Below are 15608 nucleotides of genomic sequence, written 5' to 3'. Positions count from 1 at the left end.
AGTGAATTTTTTTGGACATTTTAATCCATAATGATTAAATATAACTGCAGACAATTTTGTGTCAATCAAATAATCACTCATAATCACTATATTCTGTCACGAAGAACAACCTTAATTAAGCTTTTAGCTCATCTTTTCATCTGAGTCTCTTTCTTACTTGGTGCTTTCTCATTCCTCTAACTTTCTTTGCTACAGCTACAGGGTAGAAATATGCCAGACAAAAGGTGATCAGGCCACACGTAAGTGGCAGTAAAATATTAGATACTGCCTGAGACAGCCATGTAAGTAGGTCCATCACCCCTATTTGTGAGACGTTTATATGCATTCAATTATTTGGCGAAGTTAATATTGCAAAGACAAAGGCACTGAAAACCACAACTACTTACTTACTAGGTTCTCAGCTGCTGTTGGCATTGACTACATATAAAGTTGACGACATTATTACAAGTAACACCTGCGTTAATTTTACTTCTTAACTGTATAAATTGACATTTACTAGCTGTGTTTAAGATTTATTATGTTTTCAGTATTTTCTTCCGACTTTCATCTATAACTGCATGCACGCGCTAGATGGTTTGCACTACCTAAAGCTGACTGATAAAAACAAAAAACACCCGAAATGTAGCAACCCGGAGCTCAAATTTGTTTGGTATGGCCATGCTAGCTGTTAGCTTGGCTAGCTTAATTAGCTAGCTCCTACCCACGTGCACCTAATTTTGGACAGGCAGCCCCCTTACAATGCAGTAAAAGTCCCTTACCTTTGTCACAGTGTGGTGATTAGTTAAGATAAACGCGATTTCTAAAGGAAAGTCGGTTTTGAAAATGAAAAAGAAATGATTTGCACCATCAAAACATAGTTGCCACAACTCTCAGACCGCCATACTTGTACGTAGCTACGGTAGGCAAACAGGGACAAACTTGACGCATGCGTCTTTCGCACAAACTGTCGCTCTTTAAAGATTTTCTGTCAGCAGTACAGCCTTATAATGCACTCTATGAGTACAGCCAACCAATATGTTCTCAGATGATTTTCCCTGTTCTTACTTAGCACTGCACTGTAAAGTAATCCCTAAGGACAAATCATAAACAAAATATTACTGTAATATTGTTAATATTATTTGCTTAAGAGGCAAACTCTCTGTGGAAGTGAACATAGCCGAATAGCAAAAGTGTCAAAGACTCTCTCACATCATACGAAAACGGCCACACAGTGTTACAGAAGCTAAGCTCCCTACACACTACAACCATGTCCCTGATCTTGTACAGACATGCAGGCAATGTCTCCTAATGAGCAGTAAAGGGATGATAAGCTGTGTACTGCTTTTTGGGTCTAAGAGATGCTCTGCATTTTACAAAATGCCAAAAAAATATCCCCCAAATAAAGAAAAAAATATTTACATTAAAATAATTACATTTGTCCACTTAACAGTCCATCAAATGGGCACCCTAGTATTCAAATTTAAGATGTGACAGCATGATACTGGTTTTAGAATAAAGGTATACTCATAAAGTACTGTCTATGACAAAGGGGAATTCAAAGACTCATACACACTATGGCATTTACCTCTATGCCCTATTACTATAGTCAAACATTAAGTGAGAGGTAGCCTACAGCACCTTGCGCACTGAAAGATTTAGAAAATCCGTTTACACATGGCAGGCTTACTCTTTAGAAAGCTTGTATATTTTATTCTGAACATATTTTATTCTGTTATACTGTGATTTGAACACATTTTTTTTGCACTGATGTGGGACAGTATTTCAATTTCATTGTACTTTTGTACAAAGTATGATTGTGCAATGACAAAGATTTACCTTATCTCTTATCTCTCTTGATCTTTGACATTAAGTACAGACGTTATAAACAAAACATTAATTTCTTTATTGTCTTTATTCAAATTTTCAATTACAAACTCCCAAAGTACAAAAACAAATCCATTTACCCTCCCACCCCAACCCACCAAACAAGTACAACTCAAATTCCTTATTTAACAGATGTTAAAGAAAGTTTATATAACTGAATAACATACATCAAAAACATCAAATTAGTTACCTTAAACATTCAACAGCACACCAATACTTTCACCCATGAGCTCGAATTACAAAAAAAGTAATGTTTTTCTCTGTAATCAGTGGAAACAGGCATCAATATCATAATTTTATAGTCAATTCTTTCCCATCAAAGAGTTTACTTTTCACACAACCATTACAGATTATTTATGGATCAGTACATTGTATTTGGTAACAGCTTAAGAATAACTGTAGGAAAATAGCAGGAAAAACAGTGCTGTTTCAATAGTTAACACCACATTTAGCCTAATGATAACTTTCTGCAAGGTCGAATCACACATCAGAATCACACATCAGAAATAAAGGAGCTGCAGTTTTAAGAGTCACCCATTACACATTTATAGACTCACTAGCTAACTAACATTAGCAGTGCATTACAATCTTTAACATTCCATTAGAAACCCATGGAAAGGTACAATCTTTCCAAAATTCATGTTTCCATCACATAAAAGTGGATAAAATATTGTGACCAGATTCTGGTCGCTTGTAATTGATGGAGGAAAATTTAATTGCCTATGTAAATTAAATTGGAAAATAGCACAACTGTGGTTAGTGAACCAAACTGGGGGAAGAAATTGAGCTCGACTTTTCCATAAATACATATAAAATACACTGATATAAATACGCCTATAGGGAAATTGTGTTTTGTGAATCAGAGCATTTCTGTGCATTTATGTCAAATTTCATTCACTTATAATATTTCTGCCGACTTAGAAACTGTATTTTCTCCTCAACTGAATGGATGAGGTTTGAATTAACAATTGGGTTTTGACTTTACAAAGTGAAAACTGAACAGGTTTTAACAGATTTAAGAAGTAAACTCTCTGTGAAAGTGAACATAGCCGAAAAGAAAAAAGTGTCAAAGACTCCCTCACATCATTCCAAAACTAAAATGGACACACAGTGTCACAGAACCAAAGCTCCCAATGCACTTCAGCAGAGGACAAGTCCTTGATCCTGGTTCAGTGGCATGTACAGACATGCAGGCAATGTCTTGTAATGACCAATATAGGGATGATAGGCTAACTGTGAATGAATGCCTGCATGCATTATTGAATGTGTACTACATTTTGGGCCTAAGAGTTGATCTGCATTTTACAAAGCAAAAAAAAAAAAAAAAAAACACACTGACAAAAGAACTAAATAACTTATAGAAAAAATCCAAAACAAAAAAAAGAAACAAACAAAAAAAAATATTGCAATACATTTGTCCGCTTAACTATCCATCAAATGTGCACCCCAGTATTGAAATTTAGGATGTGACAGCATGAGACCGCTTTAAGAGCAAAACTATACTCATTATTGTATCAGGGTATGAGTGGAATCTGGCACACCTCAAAAGACAAAAGTGCCATGTAATATCAAATATCACACCTAAATGATGTAAGGGTAATTTCTATGACAAAGGGGAATTTAAAGACTCATACACACTATGGCATTTACCTCTATGCCCTAGTACTACAGTTAAACATTAAGTGAGAGGTAGCCTACAGTACCTTGTGCACTGAAAATTTTAGAAAACTGTACATCAATTTACACATGGCAGGCTTACTCTTTAGCAAGCTCGATCTTTGACATTAACTCACACATGCTGCACACGCAATGACTCAAGCGCACATCAATCAGGTCGGGGAGAAGTGAACACAAACAGCAGCAATATTTCCTGCAGCCGCAGGTTTCTCTTAGTTTAAAAGCTTGGGTTTCAGACAAGATGTTTGCTTTCTGTTATTATCAGGGATGTAATCAAACAGAAAAAGCTATTACAAGTAAACAGCAACTGTTTCAAATACCTAGAGGGAAAAGAAAAATCACATCCCTACAGCTTTTATTTCACCACGTCCTCAAGCTTTTCTTGATTAACCACTGTTTAAAGATTCAGTGGCACCTAGACAACACAACACCAAGACTTGGCTGCACTGAATTTGCTTAAATTACAACCAAGGTCTTCAGTTTTTTTTTTTTAATCATTTTTTCTTTTTTCTAATTTTTTTCCAATATCCTGTTACAGCAGAAAATAAGCCCTTCATTACATGCTGCAGCGTCAATTGGTGGATATCTGGTCCTTTGTTGCTTAGGTGACCATGATATTATTAGTTATTTCTACAGTATTAAAATCCATTAAAATTCAACACTTATTAAACCTAAAAAGACTAATAATCACCTATCCTGTCTCCTACACTGCTTTCAGTACACACTGAGTAGGCAGTGTCCATTGAGTGGTTCAAAGTCAAACATTTTCTGATAAGTTCAAACCACAGTATAATTTCACAGCACACAGTCTAACTGAGGAGGCATTAGGGGAAGTTTTGTTATGGCAGCATCTGCTGATGATGATGGAAGCGACAAGTGAAAAGCAGCGAGAAAGAGGGAGTTTCTGTCCTGAATTCACAAAGCATCAATAAGAGAGATGATTTTCAAGTTTGCACATCCTGTGTCCTACCAGGCCAGACTTATACGGCTACATCAGGTGTTTTTGTTCAACCCCACATTACCCAGGGCAGATGGCTTTTCAGGGCTCTGTTATCGACAAAAGAAAAATTTCTGGGTTATGTAAGATTAAACATCAGGGGTTTTTTTTACATGTTGAGCATTTTTGCGTTTGTCATTGCACTGTAAAAAAAAAAAAAATATGAGGCTGACCCATCGAGCAGCAGATGACACGCTGATCAGGTTATAAAAGACTGTATGCCAGTCTTCTTTAAGAGTATTTAGAGAACACCCCTCTATTATTTTCCATTGCTATTTTACAGTTTACTTTAAATTTGAAAATTAACTCGGGGGCACACCAACAACAGTCATTCATGCCACTCTCAAATCACCTAAATGGCGCTTAAATGTAATAAATCCTCATACTCCTAGTAACTTTATTATTAGAAGCCTGAATATACAATAGAATAACCTGGCAGGTGTCTGAGCAGCCACAGAAACAAGACAGGTGACCAAAGCCTCAGCCTAGCCTAACCTAACCGTAAATTCACAACCACTGTGGTCATGGATACTGTGCACCAAAATTGCCCTGTTTTCTTTTTATATTTATTTTAATTTTTAAAATGCTCTACATTTTAACACAGAAAAAAAAAATCCCACAAAACAGTCACCAGTCTGAGCATTCAATCACAGATCATTGGTGTAATAGAAAGCAATCATTAAGAATTCTTCAGTATCTCCTCTGCCTCGAAACACCTGGCATTAACACTCCTTTAAACGTATGGATATGTCTCAGGATGGATTACCTGGATGAATTTGGACAACAGAAAAGAAAATGCGTCACTAAGAACGGATAGCGGATCAGTTTATCCTCTCCCTTGCCGAAACACAGATTTACAGGCCTGTCAAATCCTCATATTTGAAGCATCCTTCATGATTTAATGGCAAACAACACTCCGCTTTTGAGCACTTTACCGACGGTTTCGGGCGACTGTATCTGTGCTCCTCATGTGCATTTTCATTTGAATTTTGTGCTAAACCCAATCACCCAGGATGTGTGTTAATGCCAGGTGATGTGAGGCTGTTTTCAAGCTGTTCTCTGTGCAGTGACAGCACCACACAGAGAGGTGGATATCCTTCCCCGCTCACCGTTTACGCTTAACCAAACAGACAGCAAAGGCTTTCATATGTCCCCCAACGCTCAGCTACACTGTAGGCCTTACATAGCCTGAGACGAGGAGCAATGGTTATGTCTGCTCACTGACCAGTCGTGTCTTTGTGTGAAATCATTCAAGGCCATTCATCTCTCACACCATGAAAGAACATGGCATTTAGTCCCACTGGGACCAGAAAAGCCCTCAATGTTTCCTCTCTATTTAAAATTGGCTTCCACTAACTAAAGTCAGTCACAGGCATCGAAACCCTTGCTGATTCTCCATCCCTCTCGCATGCACTCAAACTGAACTTCTGCTAGCTAATGCTAGCTGCACAGGAGGTCATCCAGGCAGGAGGGCATTTTATCAAAGTCATAGGCTTCAAACAAATCGCTGATTCCCTGGTCATCTGCCAAACCTAAAAGGTAGTCATCTTGGTCCAGAAGAGGAGGCCCAAGGTTTAGGAAAGGCCCCAAGGACGAAGGGATCTGGTCTTCTGTCTGCTGGAGGAGACTGGTGTATGGGGACGAAATGGGGGAGAGTGTCGTAACAGAGACAGCTGAAGAGGAGGAAGGAGGAACCAGGGAGGAAGCGGGAGAAGTGGTCGTGCAGCTGGTATCTGTGAAAGAAAATGGAGTCAGCTAGTGAGTATCACTACATGGCCAACAGGCTTTTGTAAGGCAACTAAATAGCTACGTTAACCAGTGTTATGGTGCTTGTTGTACTGAAGACCTTACTTCAAAGCAGATCAAAAACATAATTCTGGGTCTAATCACAGATGTTATGTTTCCTTTAGTTGTATCAATGAATCAGGGCTTTAAACCAACAGTGCCATGGACACAAGTAAGTTTTTTGTCAAACAGTTTGGGTTAACTGTTAATCAGCCAGGTTGGAGCTGCAAAACTGGAAACAGGGGGGGTCACCACAAATGTTATTCTACTACCAGGTTTCCAAAGTGTTGCACACTTAACTTTCATCTTTTTTCACTAATATATTTCCTTTTTTTGTCCATTCTAGTAAAGAACAGATGCCAATAAGCAAGGCAGTGGTTTTCATGCATTTTCAAGCCCAGAGAACTTTCCCAACATTATAGACATTTGTGTTTGTAGTGAAAACACTGAAGGAAATTCTGCACAGGAATTACTATGCTTTGCAAAAATGTCTCAGACTACCTTTCTTAGAATTTACATATATATGTAAGCCTTAACTAAATTGTTTCCTTATCTTCAAAGAGAAAGATTAAGCAAACTCAAATAAACCTCTACACGTAAAACTCTAAAACTCTGCTGCATGCCTGTGCTTATCTGAAACAAACCATGAATGACTTTGAGGAAAGGAGAGTTCCCATTGATGTCCGTGTTGCTATTTTTCACAGGACTCCTGGGGTCATTCTCCTCATCTGGGCACAGCAGGACTTCGATAGGACCTTTGGTGCTGGTCAGATGGATGGATAAACTCTGGAAGAGGAGAGGAAAATTAGCTCCATCAGTTCAAATCAGAACTGAACTGAAAGAACTCCACTTGATAAGACTATAGACCATGTGACAGCTTTGGTTACTGAGACGTCATCCCCAAATGTATTGTAAAGGTAAATTAAATCAGTAAAACCAATTCTAAGAGGGTGAATTAACTAACAGCAACCAAACCTGGTTCACTGATGTCAGAGGAATTGCTGTGTCTTTAAAGTTCACATTCCACACAAGTTTTGTGAAGTACTGAGTTTTGTTTTGTTTGTTTTTTTTTTTTTAACTTAGAAACCACTTTTTTGCCAACACTTGGAAAAAAAACAATTGTTTAGTATCTTTCTCCAAGTCAGACATAATTTTATGTCGGTATCTACATCAAACCCAGGGTTAGGTCTGGAACAGGTTTGTCTGCTTCGTATAAAAACTGGAAGCTGGGAGAACCAGCTGAATCACTTTGCTATAAATCCCATTCAGACAGGATTATTACTCCAGCATAGCATGTCCCAGGCACATCCCAACACTTTATTTAAAGCTTAAACGACTAATATTCTCTGGATAAGCAAGACGGAAAGTGACTTATCCCAAATGTCCAACTGTTTCTTTAAATGAAATTCAAGTCACAGGTTGTATGACAAGTGAGCTAGAAGCAGATGTTTCATCAAGACAACAATGACTAATCCAGCTTATGTTGGCGACGTGTTTGTGCGAGTATACACACCTCATCAGGGTCTGGTACTTCTAGTTTGGTGTCTGTGGGAGCTTTGACGACAATGACGGTCTGGTCTCTGAGATTGCCCAGCTGTTTGATGTCTTGGTATGTGACATAGGCATATGTGAAGAAGAAAAGGTTAAAGAAATAACACCACAATGTCAGTACAAGCCTGAAAATGCTCACTGCATGAAGACAAACATCCAAACTGCTGAGGTGACTGCAGCACCATGGCTCTGCACATGCTGTTGTAAGCTAGATGAGTTAATTAAAAAGGTGTTCTCTAAAGACAAAGAGTAGGAAGATGAAACCTCGCACATCTGCTACCGAGTTTCACATACAGTACTGTAAGAATCATTTTAACTTTTGAACTACATGTCAACTAACGACAAAAGGATATTTCTGGTTGCTTGGCAACTCGCTCATGTGTCTCATATCCAGGCTGCATCGCTGGATAAGTTGTTCAAGTCTCTGCTCTTCTTCTCCCAGCGCAGAGACTTCCGCTGTCAGCCTTTGTCTCTGGCTCAAAGCTCCCTCTACTTCTAACAGACTGCAGCCCCTAAGAGTGAGAAAGGATTGAAGAGAGTAGAAAGACTTAGTGCTGTCATATTCATGGTTTCAAATATTCAGTGCGATAGCAGTGCAAAAGATGTGTCTAATCTCAGTTTTCCTTTAAATGCATTCATAGCACAGGTAATTTGAGGCCTGTTCCTAAACTGCATGTGCTCTTAGTGATTAATGAACAAACTACGATATAATTAAATTTGCAAAGTAGAGTGTAGCACAGTCAGGTATCCTCATACTTTGATGTGGCAACAGCTTACATGCAGCAACCTGCCTTCCTGTGCTGCACAGGCAAAGGAACACCCTCGACCTATTTACTGGACAAAACCATTCATAACACTTTTGCTACAACAATCCAAGATCAACTCGTAGATTTTCTGAGGCTTTAAAAGCCAAAACTACATACACACGACTCTGCTCAGTTACTGTTTATGTGACAGAAACAATGCTTCTTTATTTGTACAGCAGTTTGATCAAACTGTCCGCATTTAGCTGTGTTGTGTATGTGTGTTGGGGGATAGAGTTTACAGAAATAAAAGCACAAACTTTGGAAAGAAAGAGGGAAATAGAAACTGTCCTGGGCAGAAAAGGAGCAAAGATGGAGGAGGACGAAAAATGGAGGAACCTGAAGAACTGGAAAATGTAACATGGTGTCATAAATTTTAGTGGGTGACTGTGTGCACAGGTAAAACAAAACATTTTTTTAAAAAGTAGAAAACTAAGTATTTGCATGATCAGGTGAGAGAAATAACCACTTACATCCACTGAATGTTGTTCTTTGATTTCTTCTTGATGAGGTGAATGCCTTCTAGTACGTTGGTGATATCATACAGCCGCCTTTTCTGTACCTGAAAGCAGAGAATACAGATCTTTAGATTTAACTACATAAATTACCATCAACTAAAAAAAATCCCTGACAGTATTCATTTTGGATGCACGGAACAGATACATTGGGAGATAAAAAGTACCTGCAAAGTTTCAGCCGCGAGGTTGAGGTCCAAGACGCCATCAGAAGACTGAGCAAGAAGATCCACAAACTTCTTTGTTAACAGGCCCAGGGAGGTGTCGTACCGCGTCTTCTCGGGTGGAGATTTGGGCGCTGTGGAGAAGGAGAAGCAGCAGGAACAGAGAAACCAAGGGGAAGGAAAAAGTATTTCAGCATTATACTTGATATTTAATTTTTGCAAGGAAACTGAGACTGAAAGATCCCTTGAAACATACCTGAATAAAGCTTACATCCAATTTTGTGCTGTGACTGAGTCTAAAAATATATAGTTTCAACTTTGTGGTCATTTTGGGAATTTTTGTACTCAACTACATTTAAAGGTTTAATAGTTAAAGTACATCACACTGTTGGGAAATCAAACTGTTTTTTCTTTGCAGTCTGAAAATGTCAGAGGCAAATGACTCAATCAATCATAATCAGCTGGGGAAGTGTGATTTAGATAAAGGGGGGCTCAAAGGCTACACTACCAGTCAAGTAATGGGTTGATGTTAACCTAAGGTTTAATCATCGCCGGCTAGAAACATTTTACATGAAGTATAAAGTTATATTTAACAGCTAGACTTGTATTTCATCATCAATAGCTGTGTGCTGATGGTATCAGTTCCTCTCATCACAGTGTTAAAGTATTTTAGGGAGAAGAACAGCAGACGTCCTGCCTCACTCTCCAAAGCATCCTGTGGCTGGAATCTACAGTATATCGCACTACTGTAATGTGGTTGCTGGCCATACAAAATGAACACAACAACTAATCTACAGGTTTTGTTTCTGTCCAATTATATCCGACTTCAACAAACCGAGCAGGACACGAATGCAGAAAGTAAAAAAGATTAGAATTGTTACTACTTTAATACTTTGTGGTGTGACATGTCACTTATACACAAGAGATTTTTTTTTTTTTACTTAAAGCTTCAGCAAACACATATGACAAAATTCATTTTAAAACTACTACCAATATACCAAGAGCATATAAATCACCAGCTACTAAGTGTTGATGCTACTACTCAGCAGTTGATAGTGTTATGGTGAATTTGTGTGCTGTGTTTAATGGAAAGGAAAAGTACTTTTGAGATCATTGATTCTGAAGGCCTGCTATTCTCACACAAAATGAGTCAAGGCCCTGGTAAAGGGCTGTGTTAAACTCTCTTTCACTTAAGAGTGATCATGTGTTTATTTAACCTTTGATGATTATGTCTACAGCATTAACATTGTCCAATGTGTTCAGCTCAGTGAATATATAGAAAGAAGCCACATCTAGACTGTTCCTGTGTTTGAAACTCAGTGTGGCCCATTTCTAACACAGGGTTAGGGTTAGGGTACGGGTACATTCAATCTGGATTGAATGTACTGAATGGATGTCAAAAGGCTACTTAGCCTTCTGCTTCTTACTTCTGGGTGTCTTTAGCCGTGCCCCATTGGTCACTGCGGCCCCTCTGCCTCTCGGAGTTTTGGCTGGTTCTGACTGATACTGATGGTCTGAATCATCGAGCGCCAGTCGCCTTTTTGCCTAGAAGGACAAAAAGATATTGTTAAAAGCAGATATCTGTGTTTTGGTTGTCTGGCAGGTATCAGACGTCTCTGAAGCCACTTCACAAGCAATGAAGAAAACATTTAGCAGCTGTTTGATAAAGAAAGCACACTTTGATCACCAAACTGAGGTGAACGTTGTCCGTCGCAGCCTTTTCCATTTAAGGTCTGACACCCACAGCGTATTTTACACATTGGTGGGGCAGTGAGGACACCACCAAAAAATCTGCCAAGCTGCAGGATGTTTTTGATCAAAATACCAACATAACATGGAGAAACTGTGTCAGTTTTAATACACTTTGCCTTGTGTCTAATGATGTGTCACAAAACCAGTTGCTGAATTTCTTCTTTTCGGAGCTGTCTGACCAAGGCAAAGCACACCGCTTCAGTCTGAGTCACCTCTATGGGTCTGACCACAGAGCTGCAGAGTAGTGGCAAAGAACACCAATACAAGTACATTAACAAGAGTATACTCAGACCACATGACCCCATGACTAAAGGGAAGGATCAAGTCATTTTCCTGTTGTACCAAGGCTCTTCAAATATTGCTTAAAGGAAATCCCAACCTATTGTGTAAGAATGTCAAGTTATTTTCCGCACCCTATTTACCCATTAATCAAATCCAAATAATAATGTTATCACTGCCAAAGCAAGCTCAACAGCCATTTGTGAGCTTATGGTGTGTTTGATGTCCAATGTCTATGTTCATCTTCACTTCAAAGCTACTGGTCTTCAGTGTTAAACCTGTCACAAAATCAATTTTTGAGAAACCATTAAAAAAAAAAAAAAATACACTTCTGCCAAGTTACACGTTTAACTTGACAAAGTATGTTCACCACCTTTGATTTCAGCAGCAGTACAGATTTAAAAATGACTGCCTATAGTATTTAACACAACCTTTAAGTTGATTTATGTGTTAAGCATCCCGAATCATTTATACTGCAAATGCTGAAATGCCTAACATAAGCATTTGTGAACCAATTTTGTGCCGTTTCTGCAGTGAAAAACTGAATACTTTTTCTATTGCCAGCCTAAATCGGCATTCTGGTCATCACCACTGTTACGTGCCGTAGTGAATAGTCTCTTCAACCCTTAGATTTTGATGCTGGCAAGAATCCACCCTGTTTTAGTGTCTTTGAGCAACACCCCAGTGACAGAGTGCTGCTCTACTGCATTTCCCTCTAAAAACCCCTGCTAGGGGAGAAGTCAATTTGCCCTCAGCAAATAGAAACCATTTTAATCATAGTTAAACCCATCTTTAAGACTGTCTTACTTTAACTAGCCCTAGTATGAGAAAGAATAATATGTCCTCTGTTGACAGTCAAAATGTCAGCCATTTTATATCAGCAAGCAGCTCCCCTCACCCCCTGCCTGGTCATGGCTTCAGTCTGAAAATACACAGACTGGTTTAGTTCATGAAAGATGAATAGCCAGGAACAAACCAACACCCTGATTGCTGCTGAAACTATTTTGTGTGGTTTATGCATGTTGACAATATAGGAAATGTGCATCAGCACTAAAGCAACAAACTCAAGTTTCACTTTACTTGGCATGAAAAGCACCATAACGTTACACTTTATTTACAAAAGATGAACACAAGACATTTGTGCAAAATTAAGGTCAAGACCGACAACGAGTAATGTTGTCCTCTAATAATCAATACTGCTACTAGCATAGAAAGCTAACATATTTTCAAGCTTCATCCAAGTTGGCTTGCATCTTCAGAGACGACTGGGAGAAATATCTACCGAGCAGTTTCAAAGCTGAAGGAAGCCTTTAGCTATGCCCACGTCTTTGCGAGTTTAGCAACTCGTGTCTTGTTAGAAAGCGAAAAAATGAGCTAACTAAGAGCCAAGCTACCTAACAAATCCCCCAACCCCCAAATTAAGACACAAACAGCAGCCACTAGGCCACCGCTAACGTTACTCATCTCTTACCAATATTTCCATCTGCCTGCGAGGGTGAAGCGGACTCAAAAGCACCATGAAGTTAGCATAGCACGCTATTAGATGACAGGACTGCCTTTCTGTAAACGCAAAACTAACTTAAACTCGCCATTTGCTTCTCTGCAGTCAACAAACCACTTAACCAGCCCACTTGGATAACTTAGCTAGCGGTAGTTAGTTAGCCACCTCGCTAGGTTGAGTCGTGGGAATGCCCTGGCTAAGTAGCTAACGTTAGCTGCCCGAACAACAAGCTCGGCTAACCTAGCAGGCTAACATTTTGTCGTGTTTGAGGCTAGTTGTAGCAAGCCAAATGTGCTCAAACGAGCTGTGCAGATTATTACCGGCGGTCTTCCCAGAGCGGGTCGTTGTCCTGCTCCGTTTGCTGCAGCTTGTTGTGGAGTTGTATAAATGTTGTTTATCTGAGGCTCGGAAAAACACACATTTGATGTCTGTGTAACGTTGCAAGGCGGTGAGGTGGTTATTATTTGGATATACGTAGCGTTGGATTGTCCGGGGTTTAAACGATCCGAAAGAGCTGTTAAAATTATATTATTGTCCAGAGGAGAGCCCCCAACCCCTGCTAAAATCACTTTGTCCGGAGCCGAGGAGATCCCTCTTCTCATCTTGCGTATTCGGGGTAACCCCTTTCTTGTCTCTGTACTTTCAAGCCCGTATGGCTGCTAATCCGCCGCAACAATTACAAAAATAATCAGACCAAAGTAAAGATGAGAGTCTGATTCATCGACTTTTGTAAAGTATTTTTCTTTATGAAAGTGCATTTAGGCAGATGCAACGGATTAAAAAGTAGCGCAACTCTCGTTTCTCCCGTCTAGAAATGGCTTCAGGAAACGGCCTGATGAATGAAGGGATACGGTTTACGCGCTCAAGAGCCCTCCCGCGAAACTCAGATTTCCCGGGAAATTTTCAAACGGAATTTGCATGTCAGACACTATTGGTTCTTCAGAAAAGATTCCCCACCCCCTTCACTGCCGTATTGACCAATGACAGCTCACGACTCAGTGCGCCACGTGTTCATTGGCAGTTGTAAACAGGCGACGTCACGGGTCACGCCTTGCGTATTCCCTGACAGGACGCTAAGTGGCGCAAGTGACCAATTGTGCTGAGGAGACAGTGAAGTGGTAAATGTACGACAGAACAGAAAACACGACTATGTACTGACAAAACGCGGCAATTTAAGATCTACTCGCCATACATTTTACGTTAGTTTGCTACTATTTGATTTACTATTTATCTTCTTATATGGAAAATTAATGCCATTCGATTTTTGTCGGTTCTTAAGTTTACTGCAGGATAAACTAAAAGATTTTGTAGCCACTGAAACAATATTGTTCCTCATTTTTCGACTTGATTTTTGTGAGCCTTTAGATGGCAATGACAATCATCGTTGAGAATTAAACACTGACTTCCTTCAACAGGTTGCTGTGATTGGTCTGATCAGTGTGAGCTGGTAAAACCAGTTAATTAAAAAGTGGTGACAATACTTGATACAGATTAAAAGATAAAATAAAATACAAAATGCAGCTTCCCCTTTTTTGCCTAAAAGGTGGCTCAATTTGAATTTTGATATTGTGCGGCATCACGTTTGTTTTAGAGCATCATTTTCTTTGCATGCTCTTTGGCCCATAAGCCCTTTCTTATATCATACAGAGTATGTTTTTTATTTTGTATTTGCAAAGCTATTTGTTTTGTGCTTCTTTGTTTCTGGTCAGTGCTTATAATTTTCCACACATATTGCCTACATTATTGGACTCAAAGCAAACCTTACCTCTCTGCCTCAACATGATGTTGATAACATGTACAAATAGTCTCATCATTGAGAATAGCTTAGCCCTGATGGGTGTTGTATCTAACCCAAATATACATTGTAGGAGTAGGCCTGCAGTGACTTGATTAACAGAAGATCACAAAATACAACTAACTAAAAGTTCAATGTTTGCCAAAAATTATAGTTTTACTTATGGTTTCACTGTCTTTACATATCTCCACATAGTGGGAAACTTTCCTTAATTTGCTGACAGATTCTATAAACCAATGGCATAGGTATTTGTAAGTTTACATGTTAATGTATCTTTACCAATAAAGATTTGCATATAATGGTGGAATTAAGTACATTCATTCAAGTACTATACTTAAGTACAATTCTGATGTATTTATACCTTCCTCAGATGTTTCCATTTATACATAATACTTCTAGTCAACTATTTTTCAGAGGGAAATATTGTACTCTTAACTCCAAGTAATTATGGCTTATTTGACAGCCATAATTACTTGTTACTTTGTAGATTAGGATCTTCTATATAAAATGTGTTCATCTTCAAAAATACGATGTATGTTTATACAATAACTACACAACAGTATATAAAGTAGTTTAAGTAATATCTACTTTGACCCACCAGAAAATTAAAATGCTGTTTACACATCAGTGCATGAATTACAATAACAATAATACAACATATGTAATAATATAATCACATGGAAAGAACCATTCTGCATATGTTTCATGCTTTAAGTACATTGTCTTATCAGCACAAGATTTTGAATGGAGGATTTGTAAAGGAATGTATTTTATGTTGTGATACTTCATCTTTTACTTCAGTAAGGGATTTGAATATTTCTACTACTTACATAACGTGTGGTACTGGTTTCTCAGGCCATATAACACTTTGTGTATTGCTATTATAGTAACCAACATGACAAAAATCTCAGTATGCACTGTTTATC

At 38.7% G+C, this 15608-nt stretch overlaps 2 protein-coding genes across 4 annotated transcripts in view; both read right to left on the bottom strand.

Moving 5' to 3' along the window:
• The window catches only part of cdkal1 (CDK5 regulatory subunit associated protein 1-like 1), a 221321-nt gene extending 220430 nt beyond the window's left edge, over positions 1-891 (bottom strand). For both annotated transcript variants that reach the window (XM_041045092.1, XM_041045093.1), the window contains exon 1: positions 759-891. The gene's annotated coding sequence lies outside the window, so the exon portion shown is untranslated. The remainder of the gene's footprint in view (positions 1-758) is intronic.
• A 3069-nt stretch (positions 892-3960) lies between these two features.
• On the bottom strand, positions 3961-13699 carry LOC121186548 (transcription factor E2F3-like). 2 transcript variants are annotated; one of them, XM_041045315.1, is made up of 8 exons: positions 13208-13699; positions 10783-10900; positions 9359-9489; positions 9150-9238; positions 8227-8385; positions 7836-7950; positions 6967-7108; positions 3961-6270 (listed from the first exon to the last, which is right to left on the bottom strand). In XM_041045315.1, exons 1-8 carry the CDS (start codon positions 13487-13489, stop codon positions 5978-5980), a joined length of 1329 nt encoding a protein of 442 aa, XP_040901249.1. In that variant the 5' UTR covers positions 13490-13699; the 3' UTR covers positions 3961-5977. The 2 variants fall into 2 exon arrangements, with proteins under 2 accessions (XP_040901249.1, XP_040901250.1); XM_041045316.1 differs by lacking the exon at positions 13208-13699 and adding an exon at positions 12858-12959.
• Between the last annotated feature and the right edge of the window lie 1909 nt (positions 13700-15608).

Source organism: Toxotes jaculatrix, chromosome 8, assembly GCF_017976425.1.
Source record: "Toxotes jaculatrix isolate fToxJac2 chromosome 8, fToxJac2.pri, whole genome shotgun sequence".
In the NCBI taxonomy this organism is placed as follows: Eukaryota; Metazoa; Chordata; class Actinopteri; family Toxotidae; genus Toxotes; species Toxotes jaculatrix.
Note: the sequence above shows the minus strand (reverse complement) of the source record. Positions and strands in the feature narration are given on the sequence as shown.

Coding starts and splice junctions, on each gene's coding strand:
- LOC121186548 (XM_041045315.1), bottom strand. CDS start 13,489: ATGAGAAGAGGGATCTCCTCGGCTCCGGACAAAGTGATTTTAGCAGGG. Junction 8,386..9,149: donor AAGAACAACATTCAGTGGAT/GTAAGTGGTTAT, acceptor TCTCACTCTTAG/GGGCTGCAGTCTGTTAGAAG. Junction 6,271..6,966: donor TTTCCTCAAAGTCATTCATG/GTTTGTTTCAGA, acceptor TTTCTTTCACAG/ATACCAGCTGCACGACCACT.